General features: G+C 39.9%; 1 protein-coding gene across 4 annotated transcripts in view; it reads right to left on the bottom strand.

Moving 5' to 3' along the window:
- TRAPPC9 (trafficking protein particle complex subunit 9) overlaps positions 1-22,362 on the bottom strand; it is a 508,912-nt gene that overhangs the window by 182,916 nt on the left and 303,634 nt on the right. The window contains exon 22 of one of the 4 annotated variants that reach the window (XM_040585706.1): positions 6,509-7,798. The exons of the other annotated variants lie outside the window; for them this stretch is intronic. Coding sequence (XP_040441640.1) covers positions 7,707-7,798 — 92 coding nt within the window. The 3' untranslated portion in view covers positions 6,509-7,706. Of the gene's footprint in view, positions 1-6,508; positions 7,799-22,362 lie in introns of those variants that run through there. 4 annotated transcript variants of the gene reach the window in all.

The raw sequence follows: 22,362 nt of genomic DNA, 5'->3' as shown, positions 1-22,362 counted from the left end.
TCAGCGTTAATTAGTCCCACTTTATTTTAATACATGAGGAGGACAGGATTATGTTTTTGGTCCTCCCAAACTCATTTCAGCCACTGAATACGTGCTTCACAAAAGGGTTGGTTCTCACTGACTTTGGCACATGGTGTCACACTCAAGGATTTGTTAAGGACTAAGTCAACGACTCAGATCAAAGTCAGTATCTGGCAGTCGAGGTCTCTCCTGAAGCAAAAAGGCTGCCTCTGACAGGGGGAAAAGTTGCTGCTACCAAAACTTCATTGCATCCATGTGCTCAGGGCAAAAATTCCAATTTTTCAGTTAACAGGACAATAATCAGAGTGCCAGATGTTACCATCAAGCAGAATTTAAACTTCAGCAGCATGCTTTGAATAGCAGAACCATTTAAGAAGCAAGTCTATTTCTGGAAGGTAATATACAACACACGGTCAAGTTGTGAAAAAAACACTTAAATCCCCTTGTTCTTCCTCTTCCCTACATGATCATTTTCTTTCCCTTGTTAAAAGCATCCTTGCTCGGCCGTTCCCACGTTACTTCCACACCTTTTTCCCTAACTCCTTGACGGGCATGTTATTTGCAAAATCTGTTATTTTATAGGAAAGAGCCATGAAGACACAAACCAGGGATGCATTGATGAGACGTAACGCAGGGAGAGCCAGACCCCGCTGTGCCGCCAGCACGCTCTGTAGCTGAGGCAGTCACTGCCAAAGAGCAGAAGGAGCAGAACTCGACTGCTGCTCCTTGTGGGGTTGAGTTTTGCTACGTACTTTCTTTAATCGGTTTTAAGCAACGCAGAGCAAAGTTCTCAGAAACACCATTAATGGGTAGCTATGGTTCTCCAGCATTGCTGCCTGTCCTTCTGGAGCCTCTCAGTTATAAACAAGCTTATGAAAACCAGGGAGACTGGAGTTAGGGTTGACACTGCCTTGAAGGACCCATTTCATCCTGGTTTCTGTGGCTCCCAGTCAACAGTGGGCAAAAAGGAATTAAAGGGAAACGAATTGCTCCATTTCTTGAAGCTCGTGTCAGGACCAAGTGTAACTCTGGAACCTTTTTATTTAAATACAATACTACATCTCATATAGAAGTGTCCTGCAAGAAGCCGACCCTGACTTCCCCTTATTATATAGATGAGCATGCTGGCCTTTAGGCTGTCGCAAACCACGTCTACCAAAACATTATGATTTAAGAGGTAGCTCCAGTGTTGTTGTTTTCTTCCACGGGTTTGAAACCCAGCTACCTCCTCTACCATACAAATGAATTATGAAGAGTAGCCAAGGCGTAACCGCAATGAAAAAGCAAGTGTTTGTTTTGGTAATCAGTGCTCTACACAAGTGGCCAAAAGAAACCCTCTAAGATCAAGCTTCATTGTTTCAATATAGACCATCTTTTTTTTTACTTTTACCTGACTTCAACGCTCAAGTGCAGCAGAGCAAAGGTGATGCTGTCGGGTTGCTTGTACAGACAACTCTCTAATTTCTGGAAAATTTTAAGACACCACTCAGCTACTTGAAGTCAAATGCAAAGACAGACTTCTGGTTTTATTTCCTGAAAGCATTAAGGCACGTACACAGATGTAAAATTATTTTCTGTTCAGCTTATTATATAGATTAAATAATAACAGCTAAATTATTTCTCATTTTTTCCATTAAAACACCCCATTGTCTTTCAAGGGAGTTTTGTAAGCAAGGGAAATTATTAATCAAGGGAAATTATTAATCAAGGGAGCATTATTAAATAATCTCAGCACCTGCTTTTCCTGTGGATTTTTAGATTTCAAAAGAAAGCTGCTAGCAATGTTTGGTCATATATCGAAAACTTCTACGTGTTGTTTTATAATTAAGCAAAATTTAATACCGGGTAATTAAAGTATTAGGTTGTTGAACACTAAGCTTCTCGCAAAATCTTATTTTCAAATAAACTGAAATTCTAAATAAATTCTAAATGGAAGAGAAAGCAGCAAAGGAAGCCAATTTTCCCTATTCAGCACTTACAGTTATTTTTCCAAAGTTTTGCTAGAACAATGCCAACCTAATTTTTAGGCTGATATACTTCCAGCATAAACACTGCGTTCTCTCTTACAGCTTTCAAATGTTAACGAGTACATCCAAACATTAAAAGACAGCCGACTGAAGCTGAGGCACCACACAAACCCGTGACAGACCAACAGCTCCTGGTATTCTCCCTCCCATCCTTTTTGTCAATCTCAACTACTCAATCACACACAAAGTAATATGCCTAATCCTGCTAAAAGACAGAAATATCTTTTCCATTTTACTTATTTTCATCATTTTTTGCTTCTAGTAAAAAGACAGAAAGCTAAACACCTGAAAAAAAAAAGAGATCATTCAGTATTCAACATGTTTGTGTACATGTGAAGCCAGTGTTTTAGATGTTTTTTATTTGAAATGTCTCCCAACTCTGCTGATGAAACCAATAGCAACATGTCGCGATTGTGACAGATTTTCAAACAAGTGGGTAATCACAGTTTTGCATGTGATTCTTCTACATGTAAAAAAGAAGATTAAAGGAAAGAAATACTAAAATTCAATTTGAATACATTATTACAAAAGCTACCTTAAATTCAAGAGTGAGCTGCTAAACATACGAGAAGGCAGGGAAGAATTTTTAGTTTTAAAAAGAAATAAAATATTATAAGGAATAACCATGTTATCCTCTGTACCGCATTGGAATGATGCCCTATCAGTAGTAAATAAAACAGGAACTTTGAAATGCACAGGCTTCTGCTTGCACAGCTTCAGTTAAACATAGAAATCAAGGTGTGGGCTGAATTTCACTGAATCAGTGGATTTATACTGACATAAAAATGCAATGAGAGCTGAATGGGAACTATATTCCTGCAAGCTCAGCTATTTCACCTTCTCTAATAATTTCTATAGACCACTGAGTTGTCGACATATTTTTTCTCACTATTAAGAAATACTGACAATAAGCATATAAATATATTTCTTGATGACAAAATTTTAATTTCTCTCACATATATCGCTTTTTCTCCTACATCATGTTATGACACATCTCCTGCGATTTTTAGATTTTTCTTAAAGCTCTTTTGTCATGCAGATTGTACCTCTTTATAAATAGTTTTTTTGCAGTGGCAAATCTCCAATGTGACAATTGTCAGGGCTTTGGTCCACTGAGTTATCTAACTTCAGTGCTTAATTTTAATCATATGAATAGTCTCCCTGAAATGTAATACTCATATACACTTAATGCTTATCATAGTTATTACTAAATAGCTTTTGTATCAAGCACTGCCTGGAAACATTGAGAGTAAAGCTTCATTCTTCAGAGATACATATAGGACTAAGATGATCCATACTTCGCAGCAGACTCACTGCATCACAAATTAAAGTAGTATCAGAGGAATAACAACCACCTCGTATTTTGTTTTTCATTATTATTTGCTACATGTTCAGGGAACCCAGTTGTTTACGATTATTTACAAATTATACGCAACATATTGTAAAACAGCCCTGAAAAAGCCTCTAGTTAATTTGCCTAAGGTAAATAAACGAAAGCAAACTACTTTAAATTCTACACCTCTACACTTAGAGCAAAAAGGCAAGCTGGTAGGCTGTGCATATTGCCTAGCATCTTTTCATGGGAAGTTTTCATGATAATCAGTTTCACAGAAATTGTAGATTAAAAAGATCAGCAGACTCTTGCATTCACTCCCTTGAAATCCTGACAACTTCTGCATGTTCTCCAAGGTTTTCTGTCAGAGGAGCAAGTCCCATACATTTGGGCATGGAGATCACTGCTAAAGGTGACATTTCACGGACCAGCTGGTACCTTCCGACCAACATGCTCAATCAAAAAAAAAAAAAAAAATGGGAATAGGATTCGGCTCAAGATTAAGACATCCAAATTTAGTCATCTGCATGGAGGTATGTCCTGTGCAGTTGGTGTTTACCATCCCATGCTAGTGAACGGAGACAGAGCTGCCGCAGCCGATGCAGGAGCTGGGCAGCCAGTGCAGTATGGCCTCTCGGATCCAGGGGATTGCTCTACCAGCAATACGTACTATCGAACATGGTTCAGCAGACACATGATCATGCTAAACAGCCCTTTTAAGATATATTATAACATCTATATCATGCATGATGTAACTTTTTAAATACATATTACAACACTATAACCTATCTTACCACATATTCAAAAATTGCCATTGATAACACAGTTTTTATACATTTTCACATGCTCCAGAAGTCGTATATATCTAGCAACCACTCTCATTATTAAGACTGTAGATTAATCAACATCAGTCAATCAATTAGGACAGCATGCATCAAACAAGCAAACAAGCAAGCAATCCAACCTATTTGGATTTTGGCCTCGTTAGTCTCTTGCTATTAACTGTAATACTCAGCACCTTCTTTTAAAGACACAAATGTACCCCTTGTGTTTCATGCTTGGTAAAGCCATGTCACTTCTCACACTTCCACTTGTATAAGAAGCCACAATTTAATACCTCTGAAGAATAGCTGACACCTTGTGGAAAATAAAAAAAAAAAAAAACAACAACCCAACACCAAAAAGTCCATTTTGAAGGAGTTTTCATAATATGTTGTTGGCTTATTTGTGGTATATAATACCAAACTACTTTTCAAGGCAACACCTCTTTCAAAGGCCTTTTCCCAAGGAGAACAGCGGTTTCTACAGCAACCAGTTGTGAAATCTTAAGTCCAGGAGTAGCACATAAATAAAGCAAAGTGTGAAGAAGAAGGTTCTTTTCTACTAAAATTCTACTTTAGTGAAGAACCAGAGAAAAACAGCATCAACAAGTAAGTCTAGTGGAAGAACCATACATTAAATATAAAGTCTCAGGAACTTTATCAGCTACATCAACTCACCACAAATGCCTTCAGTATTGCATCTGAAACATCCTCACCCTGTGTGCCATAACAATGCATAATTCTCAAAGTCTGTTCTTGTATCGTATTTATCTCATGGATTTTCATTCCGCAATATTTTAATGCCTCTTCCTGATTCTCCCCTTTTCATCCTGGCATAACTAAGCCGAGTTCAATCTCTCCTGGGTTCAAGCGTATGAGCGGTCTGTCACATGGAAAAAAAAATCTTTGGAGAAAGAGCTGTAAGGAGCATCACTGGGGTTACAGAGATGGATTGACTGGAGGGGTACATGCAAGCCCAAAAGGTCCATGTGTGCCTGGGCAGTAAGCTGAGCATCCGGATGCAGATGAGATGCTAGCACTGCATGAGAAGAGAACGCGGAAGGGTGCTAGAACACTTGCAAGGCAGTCGGGGTTATACTTTTAAGCAGAGATTAAGCAGCTCGTTAATTGATTAATCAAAACAATTAACTAGATGTCAAATCACCACAGCAGCGAATTTAAACAGTCAATTAATTCATATATTCAAAAGAACAGTAAATAATTAATAAGGAATTAAAGAGTTTGTTAATTATGTGGCAGTAGATTAGTTATGCAGAAAACTAAGTGAGAAGCAATTAATTAATTATGCAGAGAATCAAATGAGCCACAAAATATTTATGCAAAGAATCCATATAAATGGACAGTTTAAAAGCAGATGGGTGGCAAAAATGCTGAGATATGTTAAAAAAAAAAGTTTAATAAGGATCAATTACTAACAACTACAGTTAGCTAAGCTATTAAGAAAACCATTTGAATCAAGAATGAAAGTCAGGTCAGAAATCAATTGAGTGAGGACAATTAGGTTATCAAATAAATTCTAAAATAAAGACTCATCCAGACATTGGGAGTTATTGACAATTCCAAGGGGCAGGTTTGGTTTAGAAACACAGGTCAGCGGAACTGAAACGGACAGCAAAAATATGCCTTTGCCACAATATTTTAGTAACACAAACTTGCCATCCGCTTTGCCATCCACCTCTGCTTACTGCCCCAGTGCTGTGCCCTGCCTGGTATTCAGTTTAGATTACAAATGAATTAGGATTCACGTTTTATATTCATCTGTAAATTGCCATGCATACAATTGTAGCATTAGACAAAAATAATACTCTGCATGAACATTATCTCCAAAGTTTAACTCCCCCAACATGCCTTCATTAAAATTGTAAATGAGCTGCATAATGGATCTGAGAAAACGGCCCCACTTACATTAGTTAAAGGGATAGAGATGTACATTATGGCATCACTGTAACTAGAAGGTAAGTTACACTGATGTGATGCTACAAACCTGCCCAAGCAGTGCCTCTGTGGTAACTGCAGACAGTATTGGCGATCAATAAGATACAGTATAATGTCCATCCGTAAGAAATATTTGATTTGAAATGCCTGTCTTATTACTCAGATGATTGAGATTATTTTTTAACACATCAAGTAATGCTAACCTATGGGGAAAAAAAAAACAACAACCAACCCCCCCCCCCCCCCAAACCAAAAACCACACCACAACAAAAAACACCACACGCAAAAAACCCAAACCAGACTATTTTTTTGGTATAAAGTAATGCAAATTTTAAAAGACAAGGTGGTAAAGATTGGATGCAGTAGGTGCAGTTATAAATCAGCTGGGATTCGCCCATGTTTAATGTTATTGGTGCCACTGGCTATCCTAGAGGAGGGAAGCACAAAAGCTTGCTTCATTTTCAAATCCAAAAGGCAGCCTGGGGATCTGAGAATGTGTCTATGTATAGAAATGCAGGAAAACTTTATGTGCTTCAAAGAAAAAAGGAAAAAAAAAACCAAAACCAACAAAACAAAAGTCAACCTCAGTAGTTGAAACAGATTCAAGCTGTGAACAGCTCCCGGCAGCACGAGTTCCAGGCTTGCCAGCAGTGTATGCCTCAGAGCATGGCTGCTCTAAGGATGACAGGAGAAGGTTTATCTGCTTCCAGGACAGGAAAGACAGATGAAGGACTGTGAGAAAAACTGGTGTCTTTGGAAAGCCCTCAGGTCTCCCTGTTCACAGTATGGCTGCTGCTCCATATTCCTGGGCTCTCCCTAAGCTCTCCCTCAGCTGGCCTGGCAAAGGATGGAGCAACAAACTCATGGTTGGGTTTTTGGTGCCCTTGGCTTCACTCCCCTAAACAACTGATTTTACTGCCAAGTCAATCACACAGTGCCATTCAGGGGTGAAATGGCATTAGTCTTTTCTAGCTTCACTTTTCCACATGTTCTTTATTACAGCAACAGGATTTGGAAGCAATGAGTACAAACATCCACAGCAATATGTCTCAACGTGGTCTGCACAATGAAAAAAGGTAAGAACTGATGCTGCCATTTATGATATCCAAAATCACCAATGTCAATTCCCAGCCAAAATAGCCTGGGAAAACTTTTTTCTAGAGACCATCCAAATTTCCATATCCAACGGAAACTTCTATCTCCTCAGGCTCTACCAAGATCATTGCCCATCACAGCGCTGCAGCTCTGGAAAGTCAATCTCAACTTGTCTTGGGCTCCACAAAGATTTGGTTTAGCTTCTTTAGTTAATCAGCAAATTTCCTCATGAGCAGGTGGCCAGGCCTAATTTGTTTTATTTATCTTTGTATTTTATAACCATACATTTCACATAATAGCACTAACAAGTAATTATTTGGGGTACGATTAAGTATTTATGAAGGTAAGTATTTATGTAGTAGTTTTTATGATAATGATACAGCATGGAAGAATACAATCCTGGTATCACCGCAGAGGCCTTTGAAAGCTGGGACATGGGGCATTGTGTGGAGGTCAACAAGCATGGGAGGAAAAAGGCCACAGGCTGACACTGGAGACCCAGAGCCATAAACAATTCATCAACAGGATTTCAAAGAAATGCAGACCTGGGAGTGGGAAAAGCAGTTTTAGGAGTAATAAAGAGATCAAAAAACATACTCACCATATGCAGCTAATATATGTAAAATACACCACATATAGTGAATGCAATCATACCATGCAGTTGCACACCAGTTAAGAAACAATGAGGAGAAAAAGCATACCAGAAAACACAAAACCAGCCTCAAGTGGCCTGAAAAACTGCAGGATGCTAATAACTTGCCACAACCCCCAGCTGCTTCTTCAGGAATATGGGTACCATCGACCTTAGGAACCAGAAGGGCAAGAGAAGGATGAGTGTAACAGCAAAGAAAGACTCTACTTATACATATAGAGAATACGTGTATAAAAATTCAAACTACGTTATTATTATTTTTGAGGCTCAGATGATGTAAATAAACTTTTTCAGCCACACCGGCAATAAATTCTTGACTTCATAAATAAGTCATAAGGTAAATATATAAAATAATTTATTTTTGTCCACAGGGCAGATTTGTTAGGTATCATTCCCTTGGAAATTCATGTATTCACCCAACTACAACTTCGTATTATGGAGAACTGGATCCAAGGTCAGGTCTCATCAGTTTCCAGGGAAGGAAAATGAAGTGAAAAATGTGAGTGCTCATGCCTCCACGGAGGAGTTTCCAAGCAGTCTCCAAATTCCCCTTTTCTATCCCTTCCTACCTTCCAAGACAGGAAGGAGATGCCTTAGAAGTAGATGAGTTGCTTCTCTTTTTACCCCTTTCCATACAGCAAGATACCAACTTTTCTAATGGAAATAAGAACTGATCATATTTTTCCATAATTACAGAAATTCCCCTGAAATTTTTTGTTCAGAGTTTTCAAATAAAGAAGTCTTTTCAGGAAAAGCAGTTAACCTCTTCCCCTTGTCCATATATACACAGCTTCAGAGAAGATGCCACAACAGCCTGATCCAAGGTCTGAAGCATTCCTCCAAAATGACACGCTTCAACAGTTGTACAAAATTTCGGATAGAAGCACTATGTATATTAAAGAGACATTTCATTGTTGGAAACAACTCAGAGCTTTGTGCATCTGTACAGAGCCAAAGTGAAACAAATAAATGGTGAGAATAAACCACCATATTAACCTCTTTTGATTTAAAAAATAACCTTCTACTATTATTTCAAGAAAAGTCTCAACAGAAACAGACAATTACCATAGCTGAAAAGGCCACTGTGCTCCCTTAATGGCTGCAATGAAAACCATTGTTAAAAACCGTAACTTCATCACCCAGCTGTTTTTGTACCTTATTCTCCTTGGTGTGCCTTACTGCTCAGCACAGGTTTTCAACTCAGGACAAAACCATAAGAACATTGTGGAAGGCTCTAAGATGCAGTAACAACTTCTGCAGCAATCTTTATTTCCCCCTAGTGACTGAAATTTCCTTCCTTTCCCTAATACCTTCATATGCCACACAAGGACAATTCAGAAAATTTAAACAGATGGCCCCACATTTTATCATGAAGCAAAAAACATCTAAATGTGTGTAATCATTGTGAAAGATATCAAAAATGGACAGTATCATCTTATTGGCCCTTGGAGGTCCAGGAAGGATGTTTCCTGGAAGTTGACTTGTTAAAATACCCATTTAGGGTGAATACTTGATATGTTACATTTACTGCAGTGAAAATCAAAATAATTTTTATTTGTCTGAGACAAATATGCAAACCTAGTATTAATAATGTTATAATATGCAATCTCGTCTTGTTATCTAAAGACAGTTAGCACCAGAATTAGAAAGTATATTCTGATGAGCATTCTCTCTCTCAGGATTTCTCTCCAGCCACTGCGACAGTCCTTTGCTCTACAAGATGCCAAGTCATAAATAAGGAAGAAAATAAAACCAGTAAATGATACTTAAAATAGTATTAGAGACAGAGTAGAATATAATGCTTGCCAAGTGGGGGAAAAAAATAAATCAATATTATTTAACACATTTCTAGATTGCCAACCACCATAGCACATAGGAGCTTACAACAATAAAAATACAACTCCAATATAGTACCAACAATGAGCAGCAACAAAATCGATCAAAACCTAAGTGAAATGCATGAAGCTTTGGTTCTAGCCGAGAAAGCTCTCATCTTCCCCGAGCAAACGGCAAAAAAATGGGAGTGGGCTCTGGCCAGAAGACGGCGGTTACAGAAAAACTAAGGAAAGCAAGGTTACAGCCAAGTTTTTAGATCCATTGTTAATACTGAGGAGAAAAAATGTTATTAAGTGGAAGAAAAAAATAATTAAATGTACCGTATTTCAAAGTGATTCAAAGAGAACAAGAGATCTGTTTTATGCAAATACTCCATAGCGTTATTTTTTCAAAGTCCTCTCTGAATTCATCACGAGCCCCCACATTAAGAGCTAGAAATACATACGTGAGTCAGGGACAGTCATGAGAGATTTAGGAAGGTAAACCTAAAACACAGAATGGAAAAGCCTACTGCCGTTGAAGATATTACTGTATCACCTCACTATGCCTAAGGACTTACTTGGAGCAATGAACATTTCCTAGGTTTACAATTGAAAGAAATTAACTAACTGAATTTTAAGTGAAGAGTTATTTTCTTCCAAGTGCTCATTCATTACAAAATGAGAAATAAGAAAAAAAACCCAACCAACCACTGGATGCTTTTCCATACAGCATGCTTTATCTGACTGCGGAATTATTTTTGTTTTCAGAGCAAACAGCTTTTTACACGTACACTTAGTATCCCCCATAACAAATACATGTCTACATTGGTGTGACTCTTAGCAGCTCTGAGCAAGTGAGAAAAAATGGGGGCAATCTTAACCTTCTGATTTAGATAAGAGCTGACCAGGTTTCCCCAGATATCTGTACTAAGAAATGATGTTCAGATGAACTCCAAGGACTTCTGATATTTTCCAGATAGTTGAAAGGCAAGTCTGAGCTACTGACTCCATTTGGCTGCGCAGATATCCAACCCACAGTGCGTGAGCACATCGGCTACACAGGCAGCAGTTCCAAAGCACCCGCTGAGCACACATAAATAACACCCAAATGTGTATGTTGATATTCCAATGAGTCCAGAGAACATCTGAGTCAACAAGCAATTGCTGCATAATGTACAAGGACATTTCTCTCAACAAAATTCTGGATAGGAATACGTAGACATGTGCTATACATCTGATATACATATTCCAGCTGTTTCCCATTTCCTGTGTTGCCAGAGGCTCTGCCGCTCTGTCTCTGGCAGTTACAGAAGTGAGAGAAAACGCAGGACAAACAGATCTACCAAAGGGCACTGATCCATACGGTACAGAAAACTAGGGGAGTGCACCAGCATCACCACAAAACAAACGCAAAGTACTGCAGGGGACTGTTACCTCCAGAAAGAATAAAGAGAGAGGCACGGGGGGAAGACCCGCAGCCAGGGGAAGCTGCAAGTGGAGGTTCATAAACCAGAAAACTGAAACGCAGGCAAGAGGGGCCCTAATCCCATTTTACCTAGTCACAGCAGTGTTTTAATCAAATTTAAGCTCCTCAGCTCAGGATCTGTTTCACTGGATGAAATGTAATGCTTTCAGCCTTAAGCTAAATGAACCTGTGAAAATGATAAATTTTAATATTGGGCCTGGCAGCATGACACCACTCGTGGCAGCGTCGTCTTCTCGCAACTCAAAACTTGCTTTGGTAATGTACAGAAGCAGAACATCTAACTAGCCAAACCTCCAGCTGGCCTCAAGACTTTTCCAGTTAGGCAGTCTTTATTAATACAAAGGAACATACGAGCCAAATGCTTTTATTGCTTTACTAATCACCTTTATTGATATTTGCATGAAACCTGACTATTTTCTCAGTCCATCTGTTCCTGTTGCTCATTTATAATGTGAACTCTTAATTCTGCCTTGTTAGAACCAGCTCATACGGAGGGAATACTGTCAGCAAAAAGAAAGGATCATGATTTTTAATGGAGAATGGGAAGCAGAAGCCACTAGATTTGCTATTAATGTCATTTCTAATAATCCTTAAATAGAACTGCTTGTACATACAGACCTTTTCAGGATGTATTGACTGTATTAAAAAGTCAAATAAATGTTATGTTAAACTAAAAAGCAAATCTTTTAAAGAAGGAGTAAAAATATTATCTCTTGTAACCTTTCTTGAATGCAACCAGAGAAATAAGTAATGATTTAAGGTGTTTAGAGGACACGAAGCTAGTTTTGCTACGTATGTATGCACTTCACAAGAGCCACACAGGCATTAGACAACTCCTCATCCGCGTACTTCAGATATAAAAACAGTAACCAGAACTCTTCACAGATACCGTTGTCTGCAGATTTACGATAGGGTGCCCTACTGATGCTATTTATAAACTGGGCACAAACAGAAGGTCCCATTCCTTTCGTGGCCAGATCCCAGCCATTTAAATAATATCAAAAGGTGTGACCTAAACTATACTGCAAAGTTTTTGCCAGCACATCTTTAAAAACTACCAATTAGTAACATGGCTAACCCAGTGTATACACAGCCCCTAGTCTCTACTGGCACAACCACCTGCTTTAGCTGATGAACTGCTGGTGTTAACAAGACCTCCAGGAAAGCTGTTATATAGGAAGCAGTACAGATGTTGGGTTTTGTTTGTCTGAATTGAAAACTGAGCATCGTGTAACGATTTTTTTTTTTGAGTTGTATTACAGCTTAGGTGTACTCACATACTGAGTGCACTTCAAACGGGCACCGTGAGGCCAATGGTGATCAGCATACACATCCACAAAGTAACAAAAAAGGAGCGCGAGATCTGGATTTACCTGAACTGCAATGGCAAAGAGCACATGAGAAAGGAAACCTGAACGCCCTGACCACCTAGCTCAGACTATCTCACTTCAAGATGGTCAAAACAGCACTGGCTGGAGAAACCAGAGTATCAGTTGCCCAGGTCTTACGCACCTCAATTAATCAAATTTCTGCCTCAATAGCAAGGTTGGAATTTGCTCTCCCTCGAAGCTGAATGGATAGTATTGTAACTCTGACTGTAGGGCACAGCAGGAAAAGCCTTCCCCTACGTGCAAAATCCATTGATAAAGAGGTTGCTTTTCCATATGTTTGGTACCTTTTGTGGAAACATTTAATTATACTAGCCAAGAAAAGACAATTTTTGACAGGATAAACCACATCTCCTCTCACCATGTGAGTAGTTACCCTGTTAAACCTTTGTAATGTAGACTATTGGTAATGTGCCATATTGTGCCACAGTGAATGTAAGATTTAAGCTTGCTTCACACATCTTTATCCATATGCCCAATTTTAATTTTGAAATAAAGAAATATATATGAGAAGGACCTGAAAATTCCCTGGCCTAACATAAGGCCTATTCAGGACTCTATTAAATAAATTGTAGTTCATTTTTCACTGGGAAAATAAAATGCTATGTGTCAGACATTCACTACTTCATGGGTAACTTTCATATATTTCCAATGTGAAACTTGTTTCAATTTGCGAAGATAAATGCCTTGATTTTTCTTCTTTGCTTAGTAACAGCATGCAGGGTAATACAAGCTGGGAAAGTTGGCATTTTTCTTTGAGCAAATTCTACTCAGCAGGATCCAAATCCTTAACTGGAGAAAATCAGCATAATTTCTTGAATATTAGATGCTCAAGAAACGCTCAGTCTCACCTTTCTGAGAAATTCTGAAAAATTAGACTTTTTTTTATTAACAAGTTAGCCTGCAGAAAGTTAAAATTTGATTAGGATAATCAATATTGCTTGTAAATTGTGATATATAATACCAAAGTAGCTCTTTCCTAGAAAACTGAGAATGGAATGAATGAACACGGCACAGCCGCAATGCAGTGCTTCTTCCAACAGCGAGACCTGCAAACTTACCAGTTCTCTAAATAGCAGCTGTGATTTCTTTTTCTAATTACAATTCACTCTCTCTCCCCTCCTCCAACCCCAAACTAATTTTAACATAGCTTCTTGTTAATTAACTACGTTAATTGGTAATGCTTCTTGGCAAATTTAGCAGGTTTCTGCAAGCACTGGCTCTAATATGTGTGTAAATGCATAGTCATGCTGATAAAATTCATGAGAAGTCCCTCCCTCCACTTTACGTACTTCTCCTCATTCAAAAATCTGTCTCCCTCTCTTACCTAAAGTCTGGCTGTGAAGTCCCAGAAAATTCAGAGAAGGCCACTGCTGAATACACTATAACCCAGAAATCAAGTAAGAACATCCTCTGCTATAAAGCTCTGTTCCTCAGGATACTTTCTTAAGAGGGTCTTTGGATATGTCATAGTTGCCAATTTCTGAACTTATTAGGAAAAAAAATAACATGCAAGTGCAAACTAATTTCATCCAGCCCTGCAAATACATTATTAAATACTGAATCTTCTTCAAGGTTTGGAATTTAATGAATTAAGGAGTCCACGTTATCTGTAATGGCACGGAGCGCTGTTATGTGCAGCTGAATTCAGCCACAACCATTACTGAGTCGATGGAAACCGCTGGGATTTAGCTTCATTGAAAACTGTTTATTTATTTAAGTATGCAAATATTGGTTTATCCAGGCACTGAGCTAACTATAGATTTCAAAATGTTGGCTTTAACTATTTTAAATTATTTTCTGAACACTTACCAACCTGTACATTACAGGAACACAACCAAACTATGTCATGACAGTGATGTTTTTACCAAGATCTAAGAGAAGGGAATCCTGCATCACCTCCCCTTTGATTAGCCAGCATCTCCTATCCCAAGACCCCAACGCCTCACATTGAGAAAGTGCTATGGACGTCCTTTGCAAACAAATGCATAGACTGTATTGGAAATACTTCCAGTATGTTACTGCACAACTCAATATCCAGATTTTTTGAATTGAACAAAGGTAAAGAAACTACAGTAGCATCCCCTCCACTCTTGTCTTACCCTCCCTCCTCTTTTATGCTGTACGCAACCTGGACCTGGAGCAAGACAAAGGGGTTTTAGGAAGCTACCTTCTAGAAAAGTGCATGCTTTCCTGCAATACTGTTCACTGCAGGAATGATTCTGCAGTATGTAGAAATGAGTAACCTCTTCCAGAAGTTTGGCAAGCACTCCAAGTTGTGATTTCAATTTGTGATAATAGGTATATCCAGTACGAACCATTCCCGCTTGCCTCACTGTTGCTGTTCTCAGTACAAGAATACTTCCAGTGTATTCTGCAATGAGGTTTGTTAACTGTAGCTCTGCAACAAGACTGGTGAGAAAAAAAGAGAGGACTTGAAAGCATTTGAAAGTCATTCTAGAATAAATCTGCAGCCCCATAATACTGCACTGGGTCCTGAGAAACAAGAGCTGCCAACTCAGCTAACAGTAACTGAGTAAACAGTAGAGTGAAACTGCTGGAAAATAACTGCTAATAGGACCAGGAAGAAAAATGCCAACTGCATTTTTAACAGGAATCACATCGACAACACCATGTCTGCTTGACCTGTAGCATAACAAATAGTTCACAAGTCTTACAAGTAATGAATAGCTCTAAAAGCTGTAAATTTTTCAGTCCTTCATTACGAAGTGACAACCGTTGCCATGCCAGAAAGGTGTCATCTCTAATCTGTCTCTGCACCTCTCTAATAAGACACATCTTGATTTTAATGTATGTCTAAAAAACCCCCCATGTTTGCACTCTCCTTCTATTCATTTTTTTAAAAGAGTTTTAATGATTTTGTGTACTGTTTAAATTTTTCTTCGTGGACTTCAGAAGTAGTACTGAAGCTTCTTCCCCTCTTTTCCAGCACGGACTCTTCTTCCAAAAGCTCTTCAGGGCTGCAAGATTTTAGCTTCTAGAAGAGAAAGGACTGAAGTAGTATCAATACAAGAGGAAGAAACAACTGGGGAATAAACCCCACCCTGATTCAAGATTATTTTCAGCAAAATCTTCTGCGTGGCTCATCAGTCCAAAAGTCCTGCCAAGCTTAATCACTCTTGTTAGGATCCTAACCTACAGCACTGGGAAGAGCAGCCAAATACATTAGCAAACCAAAATTGTCAGTGAAAGTAACAAGTACACAGAAGAAGCTAACAGGATGTATCCTCAATGCAAACACAAACAGCAGTTGTGATTTCCCAGAAGTGTGTCCCAACAGCATGTGATTCCTACCAAACTTCCCCAACAATTTCAATGTACCGCCATTAAATATGCGCCATTTTGTACTACAGAAAAGCTCTCTAACTTTTGGTATGACGCTGTATTAACTTAATAAATTTCAAAATATGTCTTTCCAGACTCGAGTTCCTCTGAGCCAAAATTCCAAGAAATGTTTAAGTCTTCAAAATTAAGGTGGACGTTTCTCTAATGAATACTCATACAAAACGATGTTTGCATAAACAGTATTTTACGCATTCAGGTTTTGTTATTTTTGCTTTTAGCTACTTCTGAGAAGACATGCAGTCAATCCCTAACTCTAATAAGCACAGCTTCCAGGGGGTTCCACATAAATCTTTCTAGCATGAAAAGTAGACAGTGAAAGAAAAGCTAAACTTCACACATTCAGTGAGATTCCTTGAATTTAACTATACATGGTTAAGTATCTGCCATACAATACTGTATCTTAGCTTGCAAAAAACATGTTGAGTTACTGCCACCCTGCACCTGATCTACTTGCAGGAACACCATGACAACTTGTATTCAATGAATTTGTACTGTGGCTAGGAAGGAGCAGCAAAGGGACCAGCAAAGCCTCTGACTCCAGCTCTGTAGCAAGCCTGGGTGCCAATTCATTGGATAGCCTGTATGGAAACCGGACCTTCTTTCCCTGTCGTTGTTACTCATCAAAGCTTGAGAGTAATAAATGCAAAGAAACCTACAATACTACAAACACCCGTGGTTCTGAACAGTATGCTCAACCACAGATTTGTATTCAGCTCCGCCTGATAACAGAGAAATAATCTTCATAATTTTATTATTTTTTTTTAAATCCAAGAGGCGTTTACTCTTTAAGTGCTAGAATTACACAGCAGTCACACTTAAAAAGCACCAGTGTTCAAGGGAGGGCACCCTGCCTGCCAACATTTCTGTAGGTACTTTCCTCAGATGGACAGAATTGGGCTTTTTCTTGGTGGGGGGGGTGGGGGGGGATCAGCAACCTAAATATGTTGATGCATCTGGTAAACAGCTCACACAATGGCCATTAAAACTACTGCTGGAATACTACTAAAACATGTTTCAATACAGCCTTTTGATACATAATGTTTTCTGGAGTTCTACTCTGCCATGGTAACATACACCATCATACAATTTAAAGAAATACAGTAAAGGATAATAAATATAGCAGCATTGATCAGACAAAGTTTTGGCTTTGAAAAAAAGGATCATAAAACTGAAATATATCAACATTACTGCATTCTGATGGCCGGACTAGGGCCATAGAGCAAACCAACAAAGGGAAATTGCATTTATATGCATCTAAATATGGGGAATAGCAGATGATCGATAATTATTTCCTTGCTATTTTTCTGTCTAAAGATTCATAACACAGTAAAGGCTGCAGCAAAATATTATTGCGCAGCTTCATAAACTTTCCTTAAAAAAAATGAAAACAACGTGGCATCTTGCATGTATAAGCAATACCTCAAGCTTCAAGGCTGATGGTGATTCACCCTTAAATCCGCATTTAGTCCACAAAAGAGGGCGTACGGGCCCGGCCATATGAACCTCACAACCTGTGGACGCAATGAGCTCTGTCCTAAGCAAGACAGCATGGAGCAGATGACAGGAGGTTACTTCAACACCTACTCAAGTCCCTGCTCTTTCTTGGCGGTAACATGATGGTGCTGAGAGCAACGTGTAGAAGACCAAAGAGAAGACCATCAAATTCTTTACATACAGATCACTGAAAAGCTTCTAGAAGAGAAAGATGTTTGGCTATTGCAGGAAAAACGCTGTAAGTTTGCTAAAAATATTGCTCGCTTACCAGGTTTCCACATCAGGGAAACACACAGGGGACCGGTGCAGCATGAAAGATTAACACATGATCTGGAAAATGATTGACTAGCGTAGGGATGAATTTTGCTGACAATATAAAATTGTTCAGAATAATAAAAATTAAAAGCTTACTGTGAAAAATAGTAGCATTGCATAAACCTCCTAAGTTATGGGGTGATAAAATGGCAGCTGAAATGCAAAAGAACGCAGACAGGTCTGCAGTCTGTAATGGATTTGTATAGCAAAAGTTTTGGTACCTGGGGTGGTACAGGGGTGGCTTCTGTGAGAAGGTGCCAGAAGCTTCCCCCGTGTCCGACGGAGCCGACGCAGCCGGCTGCAGGATGGCCCCGCGGCCGGCCCAGGCCGAGCCCCTCAGCGCCGGCGGCAGCGCCTCTGAGAGACCGTATTGAAGAAGCGGGAACAACCCGCACAGCAACGTGCAGCGGGAGCGGAGCGGGATGTGCGGGAGCCGCGGCCCTGCAGCCCCCGGGCAGCGCCGGAGGGGCCGGAGCCGCTCCCGGCCCGGAGCAGAGATTCCCCCCCAGCCCACGGCGCCCCCGGCCCGCGGAGCCCCCGGGGGAGCGGCTCCCCCCCCGCAGCCCGGGCAGGGCCCCCCCCGGGGCAGGGGGTGCCCGCAGGGGGCCGTGACCCGCGGGCAGCGGCGCCGGGGCGGCTCCGGGCAGGGCCCGTGGCCCCGCGGGGAGGAGCCCGGGCCGGGGCCGGGCTGGGGCAGGGCCTGTGCCCCCGGGGGCGGGGGGGCTGGGGCCGGCCGGGCCGGGGGGGCTGCGCCCGCGGGGGGGACGCGCTGCGGCAGGGGGGGAAGGGCTGCGGCGGGGGGAAGGGCTCCCGCTGGAGCGGGGCAGGGAGCGCTGTCTCCCGCGGGAGGGACCCCGGGCTGGGCAGGGCAGGGGGTGCGGAGCCTCCCCTGGGGGGCAGGGGCGGCGGGGGCAGCGTGTGAGGGACTGACCCAGCCCGGCGCCATTCAGGCGAGGACATAAAAAATTCAGGAGGGAAGAGGGGAGGGGTGGGGGTAAAGTGTTTTTAAGATTTAGTTTTTATTTCTCGTTATCCTACTCGGAATGGTAATAGATTAAGTTAATTTTTTTTCCCCAAGGCAGGTCTGGTTTGCCTGTGACAGTAATTGGTGAGTGATCTCTCCCCGTCCTTGTCTCAACCCATGAGGCTTTCATTGTATTTTCCCTCCCCGGCCCAGCTCAGCAGGGGAATGATGGAGCTGTTTTGGTGGGGACCTGGTGTCCAGACAGGGTCAACCCTGCACAATAAACCAACTAAGTGATGGGGTGATAAAACGGCAGGTAAAATTCCAAGGCAGGCAGACAGGTCTGAGGTGTAATGCAAGCACTGACAGCTTCTTTAGCCAGTCATTAACCACTCCAGAAAGAGATCTTGGCTATGCGGTAGACAGCTCTCTGAGAGCTGTAAGAAATACAAATGCTTAGTAGACAACACAGAAAACAGCACGTAAGGCATTAATAAAGAATGGGATTGAAAAAGAGAGAGAAAACACTAGCATGCTACTGTACAGAAATCCACGGTGTGCCCCTAACTCAAGCACTGCAGGCAAAGCAATCTCAAAGACAGCAGAACAAAAAAAAAATCAGAATGACCCAAAAAAGGTGAACTGTGGCACTTTTATCATGAGGAAAAAACTAGTATTTTGATTCTACAGCTGATAAAAGTAGGGTCCAATAGAGATGTATAAAATCACTAATTATTAAGATGACCAGCAACTCTTTCACAGCTCCACATGACACAACAGGGACACAAATGAAGTTATCGTGTGACAAAGATAAAGCAAACCCTAGAAAATACACTTCAGACAGTGCTGCTGAACTATGGGACTTCACCACCACAGGATACTATAGGGCCCAAGAGTACAGAAGCTCAAAAAGAGATTAGGCTAATTGGTGTAGCATAACACCATTACCAGTTACTAAGTTCATTGTCGCTGCAGATAAGAAAGTCCTGAACCTGCTTGTTCCCAGAAGCTGGGAATGTAAATCTTGGACATGTATATATCACCTTGGATTGCCCCTGCTCCTTAAACTCCCTTCTGAGCCACCAGCCACTGGCTGGGATTAGAAAAAAAAACTCGTGGGGCAAATAAATCAGTGTCCTCTGCCTGCATGGCTGCTCCCATCACTTATCTGGGCCGGTGAACAAATGTCTGCTGAAGAGCCCAACTGCTCAGAAGGTGAACTAGAGTGTCCCAAGGGGAACACAATTTAACTAGAAAACTGAAAGGACACATCACACAACCCCCCCACTCTTCTCCTCCCTCTTTTTGCCTGCAAAAGAGACTCTGGGTTTTCATTTACTAAGTTGTTCCTGCTCAGTTCCTCCTAGTTTAAGTACTCAAGTGCTGTGTGATCCTTTTACTCTCCTATTCAATTTCTGAACTTCAGATATCAGAGATACGTCTTCCTGCTGCTGCAGAGCTTCAAGACGGTCACTTCTTTCCCCACAGAGTATTTAAGGGCAGAAATATAGTTTATGATACCAAATTGTCTAATGCTTACAATTTGTTTCTGGATAAGGTGGATCATTTTTCTATGCAATATTAAAGGCAAAATATAACAAATAGTAAGGGCTGAATAAATAATCTCCTCTCCCAATTTAAGATCTACAGCATTTTACACCAATGTAATTTCAACTGAAAGGAAAATCTAAGTGGTCATTCATCACTGGGTAGAAATGCTGTTATGAGTCTCCTGCTGTAACAGCTGAAGCCTGTGAGAGACCATCACTGTTCCCAACAAGTCAAAATAGCTTTTTTTTTTTTTTTTTTTTTTTTTTAAGTACTGATATAAAATTCTGGTGCTTTGTCTTTTCCAGTGTGACAACTTCCAAGAAAATTTTAAACCTGTGATACATATTTAATAACATGGATACCTTACACATCATTAACTTCTGTTGACATTTTATCTTTTCCCCTCTGTTCCTTTAATAATATTTTAATTACAGAGGCTGATTTTAAAAGTATCATTTTTCAAATCTTAAGAGTACTGCTAATGCTTAACAGGTCTGCAAACACTCTTCTAAAGAAGACTTTGAGTTTTGTTTCTACTGTTGCAGTTGAGCTTAGACCCAAAGAATTTGTAGGCATTTTGTAGGCAACTACTTCAGATGACAATTAGAAGACGGCTAATTGGAGACTGCACAAGTTCCCCTTTTTTCATTTTCTTTTTTTTTTTGTAATCAATGTCTAAATTTAGGAACTTAAAACCAGAAGAGTATTAGAGAGAATGGTATATGTATAAATAAAACAAGCGAAGTGCTTCCCTTTTTAATAAAGGCCTTTAAAATGCACCGTTATAACCATGTCTACAGTTTTGTCAGCATCATAATGGAAATACAACTTCTGAGGGGACCTGAATGTCACAAGGAAAGCAGGCATTGGCCTGGCTAGAGGAGAAATAAAGACAAGAGCAGATTGCTATTCAGGGAAAAAAGGCAAGAAGGTTGAAATAACAAAGGTGATGGACACTTCCTAAAAAGCTAGAAACAGAGGGACTATGAAAACAATCAAAGTATATGTAAAATAATCTGTTTCGAACTACAACAGCAGGAAAACTTTTTAAAGCCAAAAAAATATAAATTATAAGGCAGTAAAATGAAAAGCAAGAACCTCAGACATGCATAAAGCCTCTCATCTGATGATTCAAGCTGACATTGAAAGTCCAAGTCCTCTATGAAAGAATTCCAGTAAGTGTTTAAAAGAGTGAAATTTGAAATATTTCCACCTAGTAACATAGCGAACTTATTTCTATTCATTAAATTTACACTATCATTCAACACATCCACTACCAGTTTATTTATATGGTAAGAAAAAGGTCAACCAATTATAGCATGGATAAGAAAAAGACCTTTTTGACGTGTATGTTATCCATTACTACCACAATTCTGAGTATAGTTTCCAACTTGAACAGTTCCTTGTTTCAACACTGTTCATCACACAATTTCAGAGTTCACTTTATCAGCAGCCTTTAATAAGAGAACATCAATCAAGATGCAAACTTCATTGCAACCACTAATAATTATGTATTGAAGGACTAGAGAAAGAGGCACTTAGGTATACTAGACGAGAGGAAGGTAATGTCTCTCAGAAGGCTTAAAAAGCACCTAAAAGTCTATAAAAAAATTATGACTTTAAAAGTTTTTATATGAGCAAAAGATTTTAAACTACAAGCCTTAAAGTTTTATGCATGCCTTTGATGGCAGAAGGTTAAATGTAGTTGCAAACTCTCATGGTTTTATGCTCTCTGAAATGCAAAACAGCAAGCTATGTAGAGACTGCTCTGAAGAATTACTACCAAACATGTCTACATCCTAACAAAAAAGGAGAAGGCCTCATATACGTGATTATCATCAGTAATGAGCTGGAAAGAAAAGAGGAAAAAAACCAAAACCTACCAACAGAACAGGCTGTCAAATCAGCTGCAGTTTTTTCTCACTGCATATTCTGAGTTAGCATAAGGACCAAGTCAGTCCTTATGAAGAAAAGCCCTGATGTAGAAGAAAAGACTGATTGATTGATTGATTAATTGATTGATTGATTGATTGATTGGCAATTATGCCATTCAGAAAAGGACTGTTCATAAGTAAT

The sequence above is a fragment of the Falco naumanni genome, chromosome 3, assembly GCF_017639655.2.
Source record: "Falco naumanni isolate bFalNau1 chromosome 3, bFalNau1.pat, whole genome shotgun sequence".
Classification (NCBI taxonomy): domain Eukaryota; kingdom Metazoa; phylum Chordata; class Aves; order Falconiformes; family Falconidae; genus Falco; species Falco naumanni.
This window is presented reverse-complemented; position numbering and strand designations above follow the sequence as displayed.